This window comes from Halichoerus grypus, chromosome 3 (genome assembly GCF_964656455.1).
Source record: "Halichoerus grypus chromosome 3, mHalGry1.hap1.1, whole genome shotgun sequence".
NCBI lineage: Eukaryota > Metazoa > Chordata > Mammalia > Carnivora > Phocidae > Halichoerus > Halichoerus grypus.
This window is the reverse complement of record NC_135714.1, coordinates 60089763-60112681: the sequence shown is the minus strand read 5'-3', so window position 1 is coordinate 60112681 and position 22919 is coordinate 60089763. Positions and strand designations below refer to the sequence as shown.

Below are 22919 nucleotides of genomic sequence, written 5' to 3'. Positions count from 1 at the left end.
ATGGTCCAGGGGAAGACTGTTTGTGCTGCCCGTGGACTGCCCATCTGATCACAAGCTGGCCTTCCCTCTCTGTCCTGACCAGGAGACTTCCTGAACCGCATGTTCACTGAGAAGACATTCCCCCAGGACGCTGAGATGGAGAAACTCAGTGACTATGAATCTATAGAGGTCCCGGACAGCTACACAGGGCCACGTCTCTCCTTCCCACTTCTTCCTGACCACGCGACTGCCCTGGTGGAAGCTTTCAGACTGAAACAAGTAAGCTCACTCTGGGGCCCCTGCCTCTCCAACAACTCCATGTAGGATGTAGAGGGAGGCCAGACCCAACCCAAAAGGAGCAGCCCTGGACTTAGGGGGTTAGTGTCATGGGACCTCAGGAAGGCCACTGTCGCTGATGAGGAGGGAGTCGGGGAAGAGTGTAGGGGATGGAGGCAGAGGGGAGGGTGGTTGGACTCTTACTCTTCTCAAAGAGATAGGGAGACATTGGCATAGAAATGATATAATCTGGCTTGCTTTTTAAAATAATCATTCTGTTTTCTGAATAGAGGGTAGGGAGCAAGGGCTGAAGCAGGGAGACCAGTCAAGGTCCTGCCACGGTCCAGGCAAAAGGCGACAGTGGTTTGAAACCCTGGTGGTAGAGGCAGAGGTGTGAGAAGTGGTCAGATTTTGGTTCTATGCCGGATTCCAGCCCTTTCTTTCTTCCATATGAAGAGAATTCATTGCGGGAGGAGTTGGGATGGTTTCCCCTGTAATGTCAAGGATCACTCAGTACCATCAACATGCGTGCACTTAACTCACACCTCGCTGAGACACACATGCATCTCTCCCAAGCAAAAGGCAAGGAAAGCTTTCATCGAGTTGATAGGAAAGAGGAAATTAGTTCAATATTTGGTGACGATGAAAAGCAGAAACGAGAGCAGAAGATGGGTGAAAAAGAGAGGATTCATGCATTGGGTCCCAGGGGCAGTTTACTTGGGTCAGTTTTGGGGTCTCGGGTGATTGGGGTCAGTCATTAAGCAGTAAAGGCGAGGCCCATTTTGCTGCAGGAATATCAGTGTTGCTCTGTTTCTCCCTCCTCTTCCTCCTAGTAGCAGCTCCATGCTCGCTACGTCTTGAATCTTTTGCACGAAACCAGGAAACACCTGGTGCAACTGCCAAACATCAACCGTGTCTCCACCTGTTACAGCGAGGAGGTCACTGTGTGCGGTAAGAGCCGGTCAGAGATGGCGCCACGTGCTAGATGCAAACAAGAGAGCTCCTGGGATGGGGAGATTAGAGGCCGGCTGGCCGGAGATGGGATGCACGCTGACAGCGCTCATGCATTCGCTCCACGTTCACCGAAATAGAGGCGGTGCCAAGAAGGGCTACTGGGCAAGAGGGCCCAGCCTCTGCTCTATTTTCCCAGGCAATTCAGATTTGCCCCCTCCCTCAAGACCTCCATTCAGAGCAAAATCCCTGCAAAGAGCCAGATCCTCCTTTGTCAGAAGACAGTTTATTTGTTGTTACTTGAGCAGGCCCTAATGGCCCAGCAAATGATTCCTTCCACCCACAGATGGTCTTCTGCCAGAGAGAAATCCTGTCAATCATGATTCTTTCCACATCCTGATGTTTTCAGTGACGTTGACACATCTGCCGCGGACTGATGTCCCATGTCGTAGGGGAATGCAGACTGTAAGACGCCAAGGATCGTAAACTGGCACCTCGAGGGCCACATGCAAACTGCAGATGGGTCTTGCTTGGCCTGGAATGTTCTTAAATTTTTAAAATTAATTTCCAACGTTTGAAAATTGGAGGATTTCATATTAAAATCCAGATTTCCAACATCTCTTGAAAAATCTCCTAACAGGAGCCCATAAGTGAATAGCAGCTTCCTACTTTGGATGGGGCAGAATCTCTCCAGTTCTCATTGGAGTTGGCAACCCTGCACTATTCTGTCCTATCTTTGCTTCCTTTACTATTTATGGTAATCATGTAGAAAACGAATACTGTGTTTTCTGCTTTCAATATTAACTATCCCTGCAAAAGGGAAATTAATATTTATCTCTATCTTACATATGGAAAAATGAGTTACCATCACTTTGTCAGATTTTTCTGGGTATTTCCCTTTTTACAGTAAAAATGAGACACAGTGGTAAGGACCAACAGAAACTGATATTCTTTTTCTATCTTTATTAGGAGACTTACATGGCCAGCTGGATGACTTAATATTTATATTTTATAAGGTATGAATGTTTAAGATCCTGTCTTGCTCTGAGGCTTATTCTAGAAGTTCAGATGCAGTATCTATTAAACAAATGCTTAACCATTGCTTGGATTTTTTAAAATATTATTTTAAATTATTAAAAATTACATAGTAGCAAATACATAATATAAAAGATAGCACTGTATTATATTTTAGTATATTTTTGTAAACTGTTTTAAAAATCTGAGGTTAATAAAGAAAAGGAATCATTATTTAGTGATTGATTTCCTTTTTTCCAAATAAAGAAAATTGTTGATTATCAAAGCACCTGAAAGCTATTTTCCTGTTTTTAGTTATAAAATGTAGAACATGTAACAACATATATGAATGTCCTATTAATGTAATGTTACTTTATATATACTGTGCTTCCCAAAGCATTTTCCCACTTACTGTCTTGTTTAATCCTGAGAAATCTGACAGCTATTGCTGTTATTACTAAAGATATTGGGCCAGGGGCACCTGGGTGACTCAGTAGGCTGAGTGTCCGACTCTTGATTTTGGCTCAGGTCATGATCTCTGGGTCATGGGATTGAGCCCCACGTTGGGCTCTGCACTCAGTGGGGAGTCTGCTTAAGATTCTCTTTCTCCCTCTCCCTTGCCCCCCGCCCCAGTCCACGGGTGTGCTCTCTCTCTCTCTCTCAAATAAATGAATAAATCTTAAAAAAAAAAAAAAAAGAAGATATTTTGGCCAGAACTTAAAATTGGCCTTTGGATCACAAGTTTGGTTTCCTTTGCACATACCACATGGCAAGACTCCAGCTTTGTATAAAGCACTATTTTGATGAGCATGTCATAACCTCAGCCTGGCTAGAAAGGAAATATAAGACCAATAAAAAAATACTTGCATCTTTTTTTGACAATTCATGTTTGGAGGAGAGCCAGAAAGCACAGCATTTTTCGATCTGACATTAACTGTCAAATACACAGTGGCTCAACCTGATTTCCTGTTCCCTTCCTTTGTTGCTGCTTCTCGGACTTGTCTTGTTGGGAAGAATGGCCTCCCGTCACCAGAGAAGGCCTACGTCTTCAATGGTGACTTCGTGGATCGAGGCAAGGATTCAGTAGAGATCCTGATGGTTCTTTTCGCCTTCATGTTGGTTTACCCAAAAGAGTTCCATCTTAACCGAGGAAACCATGAGGACTATATGGTGAACTTACGGTAACAAACAATCACTTACCTGTGATTGTAAGAAGTTATTTTGTCAGAGCTTCTGATTTGTTAGGTGCATTTTAAAAGCAGTTTTCCGGGATGCTTGGGTGGCTCAGTCAGTTAAGCGTCTGCCTTTGGCTCAAGTCATGATCCCAGGGTCCTGGGATCGAGTCCCGCATTGGGCTTCTTGCTCAGCGGGGAGCCTGCTTCTCTTTCTGCTTGCTCTGCCTGCCACTCCCCCGCTTGTGCTCTCTCTCTGACAAGTAAATAAATAAAATCTTAAAAAAAAAAATAAAAGTAGTTTTCCAATTTTATAAAGGAATACACAATGTCTGACATTTAAAATATTTCCTTAAAACTTACACATTATCCTACTCCTAATAAAACCATTAATTTTTTTTCACATATCCATACTCTTTAGAAAAGGTAAGAAATACAGATAAGCAAAAGGAAGAAAATAAAAATATCCCATAATTTCTTGAACCGAGATAATGCTATAATTGTAAACATTTTGGCAATTATTCCTCAGTCTCTTTTCTATATAAGTATATGTATATGTATATAGAATATGAATTTTTATAAAAATTCAGTTATATCATAACTCTTGTCACTAAATTTAATATCTATTTTTGCTTCTAAATCTAGATATGGCTTTACCAAGGAAGTGATGCATAAATATAAGGTATGCTACCTTTAAAAATTTTGGGCTCCTGGGTGGCTCAGTCCTTAAGCATCTGCCTTCAGCTCAGGTCATGATCCCAGGCTCCTGGGATGGAGCCCCGCATCGGGCTCCTTGCTCAGCGGGAAGGCTGCTTCTCCTTCTCCCACTCCCCCTGCTTGTGTTCCCTTTCCTGCTCCCCCTCTCGCTGTCTCTCTCTCTCTCTGCCAATTAAATAGATAAATAAAATCTTTTAAAAAAATAAATAAAAGTTTCTCTTAATTCAGATAAGTTGAGTGTATCATTGGAAACTTAATAGCTTCTTAATATCATTTTCCAGATACATGGCAAGAAAATACTAAAAATACTGCAAGATGTTTTCTGTTGGCTTCCTCTGGCCACTCTAGTTGATGAGAAAGTCCTGATTCTTCATGGCGGAGTGTCAGACATGACCGACCTGGAGCTTTTGGCTAAACTAGACAGGCACAAGGTACTGACTGAGTAATGAAATATTGCATATTTCACCATAATTTAACCCAGTTAATAATAACAACCCAGTTGATAATAATTTAACCCAGTTTCACTGGCAGCATAAAATAAATGTCATCTTGCATGCTGGCTCCAGGGGACGCCATTAAATCATTAAAGAAGCCATTAAATCATTAAAAGGAGAAGGATTAAGATTCCACGTCTGGGGGCAAGGCGCAAGTACACTATGATCTGTTAGTGATGTTTGCTATAGACATTATAGTGGGGAGTGGCAGCGAGAGCCATCTACTTGCCATCCCTGATCTAGATGATTCTAATAAATACCCCTCAATCACTGTACGTGAAGAGCCTTTATTTCTCAAATAACTCAGTTAAAGTCAACAAATGCATATTGAGAGCCTACTTCATGCAGGGAGGAGGCAATCGGCAGATAGGAAGATGAAGATCAATTTCGAATTAAACTCAACAGCTATGTTTAAAGGGCTTACTTTGTGCAGGGAAAGTGGTAGGGGAGATGCAGAGATAACCAGAGATGGTGCCTCCCTCAGGGGATTTACAAGAACCGGCAGGAGGAGGGGGTGAGAGACAGAATGCATTAAGCTCCAATATCCACACATCTCTGTTTTCTGTTTCACTTTGGAAGTAAAAATTTAGAAAACAAAGATTCTATTTTAAACACAGACTCTTATACTTGAATGGTGTCCTATGGCTTCTGTACTCCAACTACCCCTTCCAAAACACAGGAGTCCCTACTGCAATATCCTTGACAACATTCGGCTGAGCAGTTCCAAAGACAGAGAACTCATTACTTCACAAGCCAGTGTGCTTTGGGCAACTCTAATGAATCTAAGTCTGTGTTATATGAGACATAAATGAAAGAGCATGGCTTTAGAATCAGACTGACCCTGGGTTTGAGTCTTGGAACATGCAGGTACAGCTTCGTTTTACTAGGTTTTCCAAGAACCAAGCCTTCTTCTGTCTTGTTACTCTGCCATCCTTAGGATGTCTTTCCCATGCCCTCATCTGTATAGGCCAAGGTGGCTTGCCACCACATCTGTATTCCAAGCAATAGGAGAGAGGAAGGAAGGGGGGGAAGAATATTTCTGCCCTTTAAAGATACAGGGAAGAAGTTGTATACCTCTCTTCTGCTCTCCTCCCATCGTTGAGAAAATAGTTCCATGATCACACCTTGCTGGAAGGGAGGCTGGAAATGCGGTCTTCTCTCTGGTTGGCCACATGCATGGTACAAAAGTTGGGGTTTCCATTCCTATGGCAAAGAAGGGGAAACTAGATTTGGGGGAGTGGTAGTCTGCCACACAGATACCGAAGTAGGGAAATATGTTCTTTTTCCCTTGAGTAGGTGTGGTGAGTGGTTATGCCATGACCCATGAAGTTGGAGACAAATGGATAGAAATTCTGTTTCTGCTACTTATAGAATATTACCTTGAAAAAGTTATTTATTATAACTTCAGTTTCTGAATCTATACAATAGGAATAGGAGTGACTGTATCCTAGATGTTGTGAGGATTAAATGAAAATGTGTGTACACGTGCCTTACAAAATTTGTACTCAGCAAGTGGAAATGGTATGAACTACATTTGGCTGAAGTGACAGAAAACTTCAAATAACAATGGCTTAATGATTATCTCTTCCTTTCTGTAAATAAGCACTGGAAGCCAACAGTCCGGGGCTGGGGGAGTAACACCTCGAAGTCACTAGGGACCGAGTTTCCTACTTTCTTGTTGCTCCCCCATGCTGCATCATGACCCAGCATGGCTACCTGAGCCCAAACCGTCACGACCATGTTCTAGCAGTGTAGAAGAAAGGCATGTTTCTTCCCTTTAAGGACACTCAGGTGTACACAAAATTTTTGTTCCTATTTCTGTTCAGAATGTTGTCACATGTTAACATTTAGCTGAAAGGCAGATTGGAAAGTGTATTCTTCATTCCAGGTGGTATCTGTAAGAATCTGGGTTTCTATTTCTAAGGAGGAAGAGTAGACAGATGTTGGGTAGCCACACTCTGCCTTGATCTGTCCCTGTTGCTCCCCAAATTTCTATGCACATCCTGCTTGCCACATGTAGAACCATGCTTATCCCCTCCGCAATGGAGTCTACACTCAGGTCTCATCCCATAATTGCATCCAGTCCAAGGTTTCTGGATTCAAGTCCTATATATCAAGGTCTGGCTCTGGCCCCTTGTGGTCTGGTGACTGAAAGATGAGATATGTGTCCCTGCACCCACAAACTCAGTGTTGGAAAGGGAAAAGGATAACTCCTTAGCAGAGGTGGAAGGGGGGGCACCTGCAACATTTTCAACAGCTTCCTCCAAAAATCCTCATTATAAATCCCCTCTCTGCTTCTCCATAATCTTAACCCCTTCATGTTCTTAATGGAGGAGGAGGGGCCCAAAGGGACCTAAAACTAGCTCTAGTATTTCTTTTGTCAATTCTGCATGATGTCTGGCACCTCACTTTTTTTTTAATTCAAATATTCTGTTTTGCTGTATCTATGTCTGGAGGTAGAGACAGCAAGTCACGATAAAGCAGATTCATATTTAATGGGAAGAATCATGGGAAGAATCACATTTAATATATACAGGAGAAGTAGGGACTTTGGGAAAGAATGCTAAAGAACAGTTTATCTTCCGTAGCTTAGCAAAAAGCTAACTTCCCAATAGTTGGTTTGCAAAGCTCTGGGGAGGGGTGATGTAGCCATCATGTAGTCCTGGGATCACTTGGGAGGGAAACACAAGAGTAGGAGCCCCGGAGTCAGATATCTGGATTCAGTCCTGGTAATGTTCTAGTAACTCTGTGCCTCACGTTTCTCATCTGTACTATAAATGAGGATGCTATCTCACAGGGTGTGAGGGCTAATCAATGAATTCGTGTAAAACCATAAATGAGGATGCAGTCTCATAGCGGTGGCCTGAGGGTATCAATGAATTCATGTTAAGTGCCCAGCATAACACCTATTTACAAAGGGCGCAATACATATTAACGCTGTTATTCTCCTTAAAAATCAAAGTTAGGGATGTCTCTTGAGGGCAGATAATAACATCCTTAAAATAAAGTTACCTGAGCATGGAAAGGTTACCAGTTACCTGGTCCGGCCCTCACTCTGAGTTGCAACAAGGAGAGAAGGAGGGGGTTACCACTCCATTCACGTTTGGTGGCCTTTCACCCTCTATGCCCCGGGCTAAGCTGCCTAGGAAGTCATTGGAGCTTGTCCAAAGTTAGAGAACACCTCTGTTCTGTTCTATCCAATCTGGATTCCTCTTGAAACATCATTCAGGTTCTGCTGACCCTCTCTGAGTGTCCTTTGTCCTTGCCCTAAGCCAGTCCACACCAAGACATGGCTTCCTTGGATCACAGTCCTTACATCGATTTGCAGAAATCGATTCTTCTTCTCATTCTTTGATTATGCGCTTGCAGAGAGTTCCCGCTGTGCGTCAGACCTCTGTCGTTGATACCCTTCCAATGTTGTGTGCCTCGGTTTCCACTGTGGCACTCAGGCACGCCAGGAATGGGGGCTGGGTGCCACAGCTGTGCTCTGTGGTCTGACCCCTCTCTTTCCCATGATCAGAATTCTTCCAGCTTGTGACTCTATCGTCAGCCTGGTCCCAGTACCATGATGCCTCTGAGTCAGTGACAGGGACCATACTCAGTCTCTTTGGCCAAAAGATTCCCATTCCAGTTAGGTCCAGGCTGAAAAGAGGTGCTCTTCCCCTTCCTCAACAGGTAAAATAGCACTTCCTGTGAGATGCCACGAAGTCCTGCCTCTCCCACGGCAAAGCAACGAGTGTTTCCTATTCCAACATAGTTTAACCACAAGCTGCATTTCTTCTCCTTTGTTTTAGCACCCGGTTGAACAACAGGAAAGTCCATACAGGCTCACCTTCCTGAGACGTGCCCTTTCCCATCCTTGTCTACAATTCACTAGGCTCCTAGAGGAAACAGTGGCTTTGCTTAGGATTTCTCCAATTACCTGTGGCAGAGGACCAGGTTTTATAAATGTCCAGTTTGTCACACATCAGAACTTTTGTAAAATACAACATATATGAAGTACAAGAAAAATGAAATACAAACAAAAAAAATTTAAGCCCACGGATCACGTGCTTGAATATCACAGCAGTATCCAACTGCCCTGACCGTTTCTAGAGGCTTCCTCGCCGGCCCTGTGCTCCTCCTGCGCGGGGGGCAGGAGCAGCGCTAGTGAGCGCGCTGACCTAGAGGGGCTACTCAAGAAACCACCTCGGGTTTCATGCCGCCATCTGTGTCTTCTCTGGCCGTTTTTAGATCGTCTCCACCCTGAGGCGCAAAACGAGGAAGGAGAACGGGAAACCGGCGACGACGCAGGAGAAGGCCACCCCGCCGAGCTGCGCGGGGCGACCCACCCCGTGGTTTCTGCCCCAGAGCCGCTCTCTCCCCGCTTCGCCCCTGCGCCTGGGCTCCTGCGGGGCGCCGCGCGCCGGCCGCTCCTCCAGCATCCCCTGCAGCCGCCCGGCCGACGCCGAGGAGCTGGCCCGGCGGGTGCGGCGCTCCGGGGACCTGGAGCTGGACAGGGGCCGGCAGCAGGCAGGCTTCCCGGGGAGCCGGGCGCAGGGGGAGCCGCTGCTCGTCACGCCAGAAGCCGACTCGGACGCCGACGAGCCGCCCGAGCCCACCCCGGAGGAGTGGAAGCAGGTGGGGGTGGCCAGGGGCTGCTCCCTGGCATTTGGCTGTCTTCGGGAGGGGCTTTTACACAGAACGAATCTCTTCTCTCCCTGTGAATTCAGGGGATTTTTTCCCACCCCCTTTCCCTCTCCCCCTGGGGTTAGAACAGCCCAGAAGGATATTAGTATTTGCCTAATAACTCACATATTTTAGAGTTTCGTAGAGGTCGGTCGGCTGTGGCCGGTGGGCTCTGTTGCCTGAGTAAACTTGGTTTAGTGACCTAGCCTCATTGGGGTGGGATGGTAAGCCAGGACTTACTGGATGCTATTCCGTGATGTTTTGTTTTTAATGTGTCAGAAAGATGACTATGTTGCTCAAGGCCAAGTGGGTTAGGTCAGCAGCTTCTATGGGCCTCTGTTATTAGGCAACTAAAGGCTTTTCCAGAATCTCCCGAAGTGTGTCATAGAGCCGCCCCTCGCTGCGAGGGAGACTGGGAAAGCAAGCGTTCAGCGATGCCCATTGCCACCCCAAACTCCCCATCAGAGTTCTGGTAGCAGGAAGGAAGAAGGAGAATGAATACAGGGTAGGCATTCACAGTGTTCGCCTAGATAGGACCCTGGCAGCCGCCCGGTGCGCACATTCCGCCGGGACAAGGCTGTGGCAGGGGCGCTTGTAATCCGTGCGGGAGATCCACGTGGTGAGCTTGCGCCGCGGAGTTAGTAGCACTATGGGAACTTGCTGGTGTTCAGCCATTTCTGACTATAACCCTGGCAGTTTTTTATGGTTTATCCAATAAAGAAAAGGAGAGAATGCAGAATTAGCTAAGAGCTAAAATTAGCAGAACTTGAGGATTGATTGGATGGAGGGCGCTGAGAAAAAGGAGTCGCAGCTGACTCTGAGGCTAGACACCTCAGAGAGAGAGATGTTGGGTTTCCGTTACATTCTCCCTGAGCTATCGATCCTGGGCTTCAGCATCAATGTAGAGTGGAAATTTTAAAATAAATGCAAATCTCTCCTTTTGCAAAACATGACTCAATAATAGTGTTCCAATATTTACAAATCAAATGCACTTTTCCCCCTCAAAAGTACGTTTAGAAAGTATTGGGTGTCAACAACCAAAATACACCTGATTATTTCATGTAAATTATAGAAGATTGTCCATCAGTGTTTTCCTGAGTAGTAACAAAAGGGTAGAACCTGAATTGCTGGAAAAGTTGTTCAGCTCTTCTGCAAATTCTTTTAAAAATGCTGAAATTACTTGAAGAACTGAAACATTTGATTGCACTTTCCCAGACCACAGCCCGGGTGTTGTGAACACTGCATGAGAGATCATGTTGCCAGTCCCACAACTTCTGCCTTCTCTTTGGGGCAAATGTCCAGGAGCCTGGAGCACTGGGGCTAACTGAAGATTTCTCCCAGAGCAGCTCCCTTTTTATCTGGTTTACATGTTGAGCTTTCATATAAGATTTATTTCCAACAAAGTGGGTAACATGCTTGTCAAACAATATGCACATATACACAGGCTCCTTCTGTGAGTAATAAAAAATTCTGGAACCTCAGGGTTTCAAAATATAAGCATATGTCAGGGCACCTGAGTGGCTCAGTCGGTTAAGTGCCTTCAGCTCAGGTCATGATCCCAGGGTCCTGGGATCAAGCCCTGAGTCAGGCTCCCTGCTCAGTGGGGAGCCTGCTTCTCCCTCTCCCTCTGCCTCTCCACCAGCTTGCGCTCTCCCTGTCTCTCCGTCAAATAAATAAATAAAATCTTTTAAAAATATAAAAGCATATGTCAAATATTGATCACATGGAAAATTATTCACTTATGCAAATACTTGTATGCTCTTCTTCCTCTCCTCCTCTGCTATTTACTCCTCCTCCTTCTCTTCTTCTTTTCATAGGAATGACTCTGCATCTCTGTCTAGATTTTAGGAAAGAAACCATCTCTTGGTCTCTCCAGGTGGTCGATATCCTGTGGAGTGATCCCATGGCCCAGGAGGGTTGCAAGGCTAACACCGTTCGAGGAGGAGGCTGTTATTTTGGACCTAATGTGACAGAACAGTTGCTACAGAAATACAACCTGCAGTTCCTGATCCGCTCCCATGAGTGCAAACCTGAGGGCTACGAGTTCTGCCACAGCCGCAAGGTGGGCGCCGGGCCACAGTGGCGCGGGGGTGGTCCAGACCACTCCTCCCAGCCTGGACGAGCTCAGGCGCTTGTTTGCTCACAGTCAGCTGTGCCTTGTGTTTGTTTTACTTGCTCAAGGCAGCTAGGTCCTTTACAGTCACTGATCCTTGACTTTCACAGCCTATTTATTTATTTATTTATGGCAAATGTTTTCAAAGTATGTTATTTTATTTTTTTTAAAGAATAAAAATATTAAATTTTATTTTTCTATTCTTTTTTTCACATTTTTTAAATTAACATATAATGTATTGTTTGTTTCAGGGGTACAGGTCTGTGATTCATCAGTCTTACACAATTCATAGCGCTCACCATAGCACATACCCTCCCCCATGTCCATCACCCAGCCACCCCATCCCTTCCACTTCCCTTCACTCCAGGAACCCTCAGTTGTTGAGGGTTTCCTGAGATTAAGTATGTTAATGTATTTTATTTTTAAAGATTTTATTTTTATTTATTTGAAAGAGAGAGCGCGCGTGCGCATGCACGTGAGTGGGGGAGGGGCAGAGGGAGAAGCAGGCTCCCCACTGAGCAGGAAACCTGTCGAGGGGCTTAATCCCAGGACCCTGGGATCATGACCTGAGCCGAATGCAGACGCTTAACCAAATGAGCCACCCAGGCGCCCTTCACAGCCTCTTTAAAGCTCAAAATTTGATTGCTGCCACCACTCAGCAGTGCCCTGAGAGGAGAACAGAGGGGCAGATATTGTCCCATCTTGAGGACAGAAATATGGCCTGGGGTTTTCCCAGCCACATTTTCACTCCTTAAGTCACATCACTACGGGGTGACAGGATTTCTGCACTGCGCCCCAGCAGGGATTCAGGATTGTTTGTCTTCTCAGGAGCATATTTAATGTCCTGACTCATCTTTGCACATCTTAATCCTACAACGTTTGCCTAGCCCAGTGCCGCTAGGATGAGAGTATTGCCAGGAAAACTAACCCTTCAGGAGAATAACAGGTTTCCATGCGGGGGGAACAAAAAGTGAGATCAACTAATCTAAGAAACGTTTGGTTAATACAAGTTTGTCTACTGCAGGACTTCCGAGACCTTTAGTTTCCTGTATTCCTTGTAAATCTCCAAGAAGAGATGCAGTGTCTACCATTTCCCGATGTACCGACAGTGTGGAAACTTTTTTCACAGAACATCTTAGAAGACACAGTTCTCTGTGGGAAGCTCCGCAGTGAGGCCTCACACCAGCTTTCACAACTGGTGTGCCGATTATAATGGCCTTCCCAACTTATCTGATCCAGCTTGCCTCTAAGTTGAACCAAATGAAGTGTTTTGTCTGACCCCTGCTGTTGTCCTTGAGATAAAAATGTGAAGAAATCGTGTTGTGGGACGCCCAGGTGGCTCAGTCGGTTGAGCGTCTGCCTTCAGCTCAAGTCGTGATCCTGGGAGTCCTGGGCTCCAGGCTCCTGTCCTCCCGGCTCAGCAGGGAGTCTGCTTCTCCCTCTGCCTCTGCCCCTCCCCACTGGTGTTCTCCCTCTCGCGCTCACTCTCTCTCAGATAAATAAATAAATAAATAAATAAATAAATAAATAAATAAATAAAATCTTAAAAAAAAAAAGATATCATGTTATGGATGTCCCATCAGAATTCAAGTTGTTACTGCTTGAATCACAACTCCTGCCTTACTAGCATTGATGACTTTAAAAATTGAAAAGATCCATGGGTGGGGTCGAGGAGGGTGAAGGGTTCTTGAGTTCTTCAGTGAACCTGAATGCCTTTCTCTCTCTGTTCTGATGTAGGTGTTAACCATCTTTTCTGCCTCCAACTACTATGAAGTTGGCAGTAACAGAGGTGCCTACGTCAAGCTGGGGCCGGCCCTGACTCCATACATCGTGCAGTATCAAGCTAACAAGGCAACCCACATGCTGACTATGAGGCAAAGGCAAGACTTTTTAATGAACGATTTTCAGAAAAACAGAATTATGGTGTTTGTAGAAACTTTGAAATGTCCAGCATCATTACATTTATCCAAATTCTAAGTGAGAATTCATAATGTGTGGGGCACCTGGGTGGCTCAGTCGGTTAAGCGTCCGACTCGACCTCAGCTCAGGTCTTGCTCTCAGAGTTGTGAGTTCAAGCCCCACATTGGGCTCCACGCTGGGCATGGAGCCTACTTAAAACAACAAAAACGACAACAACAAAATTTAGCTATATCAGCAATAAGGTCTACAATAGGAGAATGTAGGGTCCTCTTTCTTCTCCTCCATACACTTTAAGATCTGTACCTACCCACCATTAATGGAAGCAACAAATTTGCTTCCTCCAGAAGTTATTCTCAATGGGAGCATCTTGGGTAAAGTCCATATACCAGGCCACTGCGTCTTTCCAGGGTCACTCTTACATTTTCTCTCATCCTTAAAGAGTTTGTTTTGCCCCATAAGCCACAGACAAAGTTTCTTTGTTTTCTAGGGATTTGACAGATGGGTTTCAGTCCACACATTTGTTGACGGTGCCCTTTTCTTCCTGGGAAGGAAGTGTGTATTATTACTTACATGGCTTCTGTTGAGATGATTCTGAGTTCTAACCTTAGCTGAGAGCTTACCACCCACTAAGTGCTATTATAAAGAATTTATATGTATTGTCTCACAATGAACTTATGAAATACATACGAATTTCAGTTTTATAGAGGAGATCATCGAGGAACACAGGTTAAATCAGCTGGCTCATGGTCCCACAGCTAACACACGGTGAAGGCAAGCCTTGAGCCAAGCAGTCTTATCTCAGAAATCACACCCTTCACAGACTTGCAGTACTGCCTCCCACCAAGAAGATGGTCTCAGAGTACATAAGCTGCTAACAGATGCGGTTTTAGTGCTACTGAGCAAGCTTCTTTAATTATCAGATGGACTAATTAGAAATCAAAACAAAGTTAACATAAACCCAGTGGAAAGAGAACACATTAATATTTAACATCTGCCTTGTGTGAGTGCTATAAAAGTGCCTTATTTTAAATCGCTCTTGAGTTATTAACTATCAAGAGTTATTAAACCCTCAAGTTATTAAAAAATCAAGGCCGGCATCACTCAAGAAGAAGTTTCATATGAGAATTTAAACTCATTAAGTGATAGTCAAACCCACTGTGCAGAGGCATCAACCAGGGGAGCTTGACCAAAACTCAGCCGCCCTAGGCTCACCGCAGCCTCACCACCACAGTCTCAGAGGGGGGCCCCGGGCAACTGGAATGCCCGATTCCATGGGATTTAGGTGTTGTAAGAGCTCTTTGAAGTATTCATTGATTGTATGAAAGCAAGTAAACATCACCTAATTTTCCCAGAAATCACTTGTCCAACAACTTCAACTCCCTGGAGCAGAAGTAAGGGCGAAATGTGCCTGACCATCCATAACTGCTGGCTCAGTGTCCATAAACTCAAGATCATGTTTTTCTTAGAAGAGGCCTCATTCGGCATCCATTTACTTTTGGTTCACATCCACACCTCACAATAATAGGTTAGCTTGCCTAGAATTCACCTGTCAAGATTGACTGCTGGTCCCACCCCTTATTAGCTATCTGACCTTGGATTAGTTACTTTGTAATGGGCATAATAATCGGACCTACCTCAGTGGGTGTTGGAGGACTGAGATAATCCATAGAAAGCCCTGCATTTAGTTGGTGTTCACCATTTGCTGCTTGATGTAGAAACAGAGAGCCTTGTACATCTAGACAGCTCCTGAGAGCATCACCATACTACATCCCTGCATGATAATGATGGATGATGACAACATAACAGAAGATAGTTTAAATGCTTTGCCAAACCAATGGTTTGTAAACTTTGGCGGGGAGAGGGAGTCCCATACTTCTTTTTTTTTTTTAAGATTTGCTTATTTTTTTATTGGACAGAGAGCATGCACAAGCAGGGGAGGGGCAGAGGGAGAGGAAGAGAATCTCTAGCAGACTCCCCGTTGAGTGCAGAGACTGATGTGGGGCTCGATCACACAACCCTGAGATCATGACCTGAGCCAAAACCAAGGGTTGGACGCTTAACCGACTGAGCCACCCAGGTGCCCCAGGGAGTCCCATACTTCTTTTAACCTTTGATGAAACAATGAACTCCCTCCAGAAAAAGCAAATACACTCACATACCCATACATTTAAGGATGAGTTTTAGGCAGTTCACACTCTCCTAGGAGGTCTATGGAGCCCACTTAAGGACTATTACGCTAAATACCTTAAACTGCAAGGAAGATTTTCATCAAACATGATTGAAACTCTGTGTATGTGTGTGCACATGTGTGTGTGGAACTGTTAGTGTGGGAAAGATAGGTTATCTGGTCATTACTTATAGAATGGCTGGTTCCTCAATGAGGCAGGACAAAGTATAGATTTACCTTTATCTCTTTTTTTCTTTACCTTTATCCCTTTTTATCTTTTTATTCATTCAACTCCGCATATTTGAACACTTACTTTGGGCCTAGTGCTGTGCCCAGCATTACTCTTTTGATCCAATAAGAATGCAAAAACTAAATTAGTGTTATTTCATTATTCATAAATCTTGCCTTGTGCGTATTTAACATAATAATAAATTATAAGGAAAGCATATGAGTAGGATAACAGATACTATTTACTGAGTGCTTTCAATGTGCTGGGCTTTCTTCTAAGTGCTTTATATGAATTTACTTTTTTAATCTTCACAATAATCCTATGAGGTAGGTACCATGTTTCTTTCTTTCTTTCCTTTTTTTTTTTTTTTTCTTGGTAGGTACCATTTTTATCCCTCTTTTGCAGATGGGGAAATTGAGGTGCAGTACAGTAGGATAACTTTACCATAAAGGTGGTCTTTTTCCAGAACTTTTCTGTAACCACTATCCGGCACTGGGAAGGACAGGGGCAGGTCCTATTTGTACCCAGCAGGGAGAAGTGGGAGAAATAGGAGATGGAGGTTTTCCTTCAAAAACTGAGCTCTCCTTCCCCAAACTGAGCTCTAGGGAGGTTGAGATGTTAAGAGAGAGAGAGGAGTGTGGTAAGAAAAACAAACCCATGGCTATTTCCTCTATGTTAACTTCTTAAAAATGTTTATTTTCATCTCCTGTCCCAGGATTAGCAGAGTAGAGGAGTCAGCTCTGAGATCTCTGCGGGAAAAGTTATTTGCTCATTCCTCCCATCTTCTTGGTGAATTTAAGAAGCATGATGCAGATAAGACCGGTGAGACCATGGGGTGCCTGGGTGGCTCAGTCGTTAAGCGTCTGCCTTCGGCTCAGGTCATGATCCCAGGGTCCTGGGATCCAGCCCCACATCGGGCTCGCTGCTCGGCGGGAAGCCTGCTTCTCCCTCTCCCACTCCCCCTGCTTGTGTTCCCTCTCTCGCTGTGCCTCTCTCTGTCAAATAAATAAATAAAATATTTTTTAAAAAAGAAAAACAAAAACAAAAAGAACCGGTGAGACCAAGCAAGTAAAATATTCCTAAAAGGAAGCTGGCCAAGAAAAACTGTGTCGCAGAAGTTATCAAACCAATATTTGTTGAACTAATGACCAAAGGACATCTTTGACTACTTTCTTCATTTTATTCAACTTAATGCTCCAGTTATCTTTTCTAAATTTAAAAATTCCAAACTTTTATTTATTTTTTAAAGATTTTATTTATTTATTTGAGAGAAAGAGAGAAAGTGGGAGAGAGCACAAGCAGGGTGAAGGGCAGAGGGAGAAGCAGGCTTTCCACGGAGCAGGGAGCCCGATGCGGGGCTCGATCCCAGGACACCAGGATCATGACCTGAGCTGAAGGCATATACTTAACCGACTGAGCCACTCAGGCGCCCCTAAAATTCCAAGCTTTTAACAGAATGTGAATTTAGATAAATATAGACGGAGATGGTGAAAAGAAATGGAATGAAAGGGATGGTGACAAGGCCAGAACTAAGCAAAAAGCAACTAGTGGGGGAGGTTACAAGCATATATCCAAAATTAGCAAAAGATCAATGATTTGGCTTCTTGTTTTTGCTTAGTGTGTACATATCTATTCTGTGTTCTATAATCAAAGTTAGAAATTTTGTCTTTGTTCAACTCAATAGAATGTCTAATAGACATTGACCACATATATATAGCCCTATTAGAAAATAGTAGTAACAATCATAAATTCACAGCAATATCTGTTCATATACGTATCAACAACTAATGCTATATAGAGAGAGATATATACATATATCTATATATATATAGATATATACATATAGTTTTAGGATATCCTTTACAGGAGCATTATGTGACTTTTCAATAGTGTTGCCAGATTTAGCAAAAACAGGATGTTTAACAAAAACAGGATGCCTAGGGGCGCCTGGGTGGCTCAGTCGTTAAGCGTCTGCCTTCGGCTCAGGTCATGATCCCGGGGTCCTGGGATCGAGCCCTGCATCGGGCTCCCTGCTCCACGGAGAGCCTGCTTCTCCCTCTCCCACTCCCCCTGCTTGTGTTCCCTCTCTCGCTGTGTCTCTGTCAAATAAATAAATAAAATCTTAAAAAACAAACAGGATGCCTAATTAAATTTGAATTATAGATAGACAACAAATAATTTTAAAATATAATTATGTCCCATGCAATATTTGGGCCATATACTTTGTGGTCTTTCTGAAATTCTTATTTAATTGGGCATCCTGTATTTTATCTTGCAACCCCAGTTTCCAGCAAACTCTACCTGGACCCACAAAAATAGTGACAGTGCCCATTATTTCTATTACCTGCAGACAGCAAGAAGTATGTTGGGACAAAAAAGTCTGCACTGCGGGGCAGGACACTGGACTTATAAGTGACAAGTCAACAAATCCTCTCGTTGCTGTAGGTTTCATCTCCCTTAGTGACTGGGCAGAAGCCGTGGAGTCTGTGCTGCGTCTAGGACTCCCCTGGCGGATGCTGAGGCCACAGCTGGTGAGCAGTTCTATGGATAACACGTTGGAGTACAAGTCCTGGCTGGAGGGCTTGGCCAAAGAACAATTGAGCCATGAGGTAATGGTGTGAAGATGCTGGATGAAGCCATACTGGGGCCCATGAAGCTCCCGATGGAGAACTTTGAATCAGAAACAGTCAGATATTGAGAACCCAGAAAAGACGATAGATGAGAAAAGGGAACTACTTGTTGAGTTTTTATATGTCAGGTTTTGTGTTAAGTGACTTACATATGTTGCCTCAATTTATCCTCAAAATACCTACCCCAAGAGTATGGTATTATCAGCACCATTATACCTACGAGGCACTGCTCACCGAGCTTCTAGATTGTAGAACTGGGACTCAAACCCAGGTCTGTCTGACTTCCCTGGCACCATCCTGCTTCCCTCACTAAAAAAAAAAAAAAAAAAAGGATTTATTCAGTAAATACTTAATGAATGTATAATGTATGTGAGGCCTTGGGCTAGGTACTTTTTAAAATGGCTTTATTTCAATATAATTCACGTGCCATACAATTCATCCATTCAAACTGTACAATTCCGCGGTTTTTCATATATTCACAGATACGTACAGCCATTACCAGGGTCCGTTTTAGAACATTTTTATCATGGTCTATAAGTACTTCTTAAACCCTTAGATTATTTGGTAGGCTGAAGGGGTTGGGAATAAAATCTCTTCAGTCTGTTTCAACCGTATCTTCTTGTCAGGGTCGATTGTGGGTTAATTATATATTAGGGCAAGCCTAAACATAAGATATAGAAAGAACATGTATTTTCTTTTGCAGAACATACAATCAAGTTTGCTGGAAACACTGTATCGGAACCGATCTAACCTGGAGACCATCTTTAGGATCATAGACAGTGATCATTCAGGTAAAGACACTCACTAGCCTATCACTTCTGACGCAAAATACGTACTTTACCTCCCACCCTTCAGTCTCCTTCCTGATCATTTAGCTCTCAACTCGGGCACTTCCGGAGCAAAGTAAATAATGCTTATGCTTATAAATAAATGGCAGAAACTAGAAAAGTATTTGGGCACTACGAGCAATCCATATAGAAGAGGGGTAGGGCAGAGAATGCAGACAAACTGGATGAGAACTTCTCATAGAAAAAACTGTGATTAGAAGATGTGGTGTCCCTTATAGTTGTATCAAAAATAGCCATAAAGTAATGAGGAGTGCCTAGAGCAGAAAGAATTTTACAATCTCACTCCCGAAGTATTCTTTTTTAAACTCCTTATTTTGGAATAATTACAGATTTACAGGACATACCAAAAAATGTACAGGGATGTCTTGGATGCTCTCACCCAGTTCCCCCAATGGTCCAAAGACCTTTTTCAATGTTACTACTCTCTTCCCACCTATTTTTAGGTATAATTCACATACCGTATAATTTATTCACTTAAAACGTTCAGTTCACTGGTTCTTAGTATATTCACAAGGTTGTGTAAGCATCACTACTATCCAATTATAGAACATTTCATCACCCTAAAAAGAAACCCAGACCCATTAGCAGTCACTCTCTATCCCTGTCCCTTCTCCATCAGCCCCTGACACCCATTAGTCTGCTTTCTGTCTCTAAGGATTTGCCTAGTCTGGACATTTTGTATAAATGGAATCCTACAATATTATGGCCTTTGGTGTCTGGCTTCTTTTACTTTGTGTAATGTATTCACAGTTCATCCATGTTGTAGCATGTATTAGTTCTTTATTCCTCTTTATAGCTGGCTAATATTCCATTGTATGGATATATATACCACATTTTGTTTATCCATTCATCAGTTGATAGACATTTAGATGGTTTCCACTTTTTGGCTTTTATGCATAATGACGCTGTGAACATTTGTGTACAACTTTTTATGTGAACATATGTTTTTTTATTCTCTTGGATGTATTCCTAGGAGTGCAATTGCTGAATCATATCATAAAACTATGTTTTGCTTTTTGAGGAACTGCCAAACTGTTTTCTACAGTGGCTATACCATTTCAGACTCCTATTGACAAGGTTTGAGGGCTCCAGTTTCTCCTTATCCTCCTATCATCACCAACACTCGCAACCCCCACCCTATTTTATAGCCATTCCTGCTGGGTGTGCAGTATCTCATGGTTTTGATTTGCTTTTCCTTAATAACCAATGATATTGAGCATCTTTTCATGTGCTTATTGGAAATTTTTATATATTCTCTGGAGAAATGTCGATTCAGATCCTTTGCCCATCTTTTAATTGAGTTATTCATCTTTTTGTTGTTGAGTTATGAGAGTTCTTTATATGTTCTAGATACTATGCCATGATCAGATATATGATTTGCAAATATTTTCTCCAACTTTATAGATTGTCTTTTCACTTTCTTGGTAGTTTCCTTTGATGCACAAAGTTTTTTAATTAAAAAAAAAAGTCCAATTTATCTTTTTTGTTGTTCGTGTTTTTGGTGTCATATCTAAGAAACCATGACATAATCCAAGGTCACAGAGATTTACATCTATGTTTTTTTTCTAAGAGTTTTATACTTTTAGCTCTTCCAATAGGCCTTTGATTCATTTTGAGTCAGTTTTTGTTGGTAGTGCAAGGTAGGGGGTTTAGCTTCATTCTTTTACATGAGGATATGCAGTTGTCTACTACCATATGTTGAAAACACAATTCTTTCCCCATTGAATGGTCTTGGAACCCTTGTAAAAAAAAAAAATCAATTGACCATAGGTGTATGGGTCCAAAGGCTTTTAATAAGCAAAATAAATTATATGTTTGGGATGACTTAATGTGTGGTTTCTCAGGAGTGTCACTATTGACATGTTGGCCTGAATATTTCTTTGTTTTGGGGTCCATCCTGTGTATTGTAGGATATTTAGCAGCATCCCTGGCATTTATGTACTAGATACGAGTAACACTCACCACCACCCCGGTCATGACAATCAAAAATGTCTCCAGAAGAAGGGAAGCAAAACTGCTCCGAGTTGAGAACCACTGGTGATCCATTGGTTTTGTGCCACCCCCTTGGGAGTTTAAACTAGATACAAGGCCTTGGGTATCTTTGTCTGTTCAACAGTAAGGAACAGGTGTCCCTGCAAGAATGTCAGAGGAAGTGAACATTGAAAATTAGACTGACTCACTGACATGAGTTCCTCTCTCTGCTAAGGGTTCATCTCACTGGACGAGTTCAGGCAGACTTGGAAGCTGTTCAGCTCTCATATGAACATTGACATCACAGATGACTGCATCTGTGACCTTGCCCGGAGCATTGACTTCAACAAGGATGGCCACATCGACATCAATGAGTTCCTGGAGGCCTTCCGCCTTGTGGAGCAATCCTGCACAGAGGGCGATGCCTCAGATTGCCCCCAGGCCACAAACACTAACGACAGTGGCTGCAGCAAGCCCGGCACACCCTAAGAGCAGCCTGGTGTCCGGCTCCCGCGGTGCCTCACAGCCAAGACTGAGCTTGTCCCTGGAATAGCTCCCTTATTCTCCAGAGGTTTGTGGAATTTTAGGCTGAGAAATTGCCTACCAGTGTGCGTCAGAATCAGCTCTTTGGGTGTGTTTGTGTGTTTGTGTGTGTGCATGTGTGTTTATGTAGGTACCCCATCCCCATCTCAGAAGTTTCACAGGGTAAGACCCAGGTATAAATATTTTAAATTCTCAAGTCTACCCCAGTTAAGAACCACTGATAATTCAATCCCCTCATTGTTTTCATTTTATACATTTTAATTATTGTGTTTTTTTTTTAAGATTTTATTTATTTGACAGAGACAGCAAGAGAGGGAACACAAACAAGGGGGGTGGGAGAGGGAGAAGCAGGCTTCCCGCTGAGCAGGGAGCCCGATGCAGGGCTCGATCCCAGGACCCTGGGATCATGACCTGAGCTGAAGGCAGATGCTTAATGACTGAGCCACCCAGGCGCCCCTTAATTATTGTTTTTAAAAAACTTACTGATAAAGGAAAGTTATGAAAAATTGTGCAATCCCATGACCCAAACATGGATTCTTTTCATTATTTACTTTTTCTTGTTATAACTATAGTTTTTATATAATTTAATGTTCTGCTTTTTTAAGAAATAAAATCACATCTACTTGTAAATACTTTCCTGTGTTGCTACATAGTCCTCATGATTATTAGTTTAATGGCTGCATAATTTTCTTCCAATTGGACGCACTATAATTTGTTCAGCCACTCTCCAGGGGTGAAACATGTACATTGTTTTTAGTTTTTCATTATTATCAATAACACCGTGGTTAATAACTTTGTACATATAGCTTGTTTTACAAAAGTCTTTGGAATTATACATTGTCTTAAGATAAAATCCCAGGAATGGATTACTTTGTCACAGAGTACCGTATCAGTCTATAAGAAGATTTCCTATAAGGAATTGGCTCACATGATTATGGAGGCTGAGAAATCCCAAGACGTGCAGTCAGCAAGATGGAGACCCAGGAGAGCTGATCGTGGTGTGGTCCCAATCCAAGTCTGTAGGCCTAAGTACCAGGAGGGCCGATGGTTTAAGTACAGTCTGAGCTTGAATCCAAAGGCAGGAGAAGACAGAGGTCTCAGCTCAAAGAAGAAAGTCAAGCAGAGAGAGAGAATTCTTTTTTACCCAGCCTTCTATTCTATCCAGGCCTACAGGGAATAGGATGAGGCCCACCCACATTAGGGAGGGCAATCTGCTTTACTCAGTCT

The 22919-nt window shown here is 43.2% G+C and overlaps 1 protein-coding gene across 2 annotated transcripts in view; it reads left to right on the top strand.

The window, feature by feature from the left end:
• The window catches only part of PPEF2 (protein phosphatase with EF-hand domain 2), a 32818-nt gene extending 10496 nt beyond the window's left edge, over positions 1-22322 (top strand). For both annotated transcript variants that reach the window (XM_036098311.2, XM_078068777.1), the window contains 13 exons: positions 83-258; positions 1092-1206; positions 2176-2222; positions 3235-3401; positions 4038-4074; positions 4391-4540; positions 8837-9223; positions 11148-11333; positions 13122-13264; positions 16416-16522; positions 18146-18309; positions 19034-19121; positions 21385-22322. In XM_036098311.2, coding sequence (XP_035954204.2) covers positions 83-258; positions 1092-1206; positions 2176-2222; positions 3235-3401; positions 4038-4074; positions 4391-4540; positions 8837-9223; positions 11148-11333; positions 13122-13264; positions 16416-16522; positions 18146-18309; positions 19034-19121; positions 21385-21638 — 2021 coding nt within the window. In that variant the 3' untranslated portion in view covers positions 21639-22322. The remainder of the gene's footprint in view (positions 1-82; positions 259-1091; positions 1207-2175; positions 2223-3234; positions 3402-4037; positions 4075-4390; positions 4541-8836; positions 9224-11147; positions 11334-13121; positions 13265-16415; positions 16523-18145; positions 18310-19033; positions 19122-21384) is intronic.
• Positions 22323-22919: the final 597 nt, after the last annotated feature.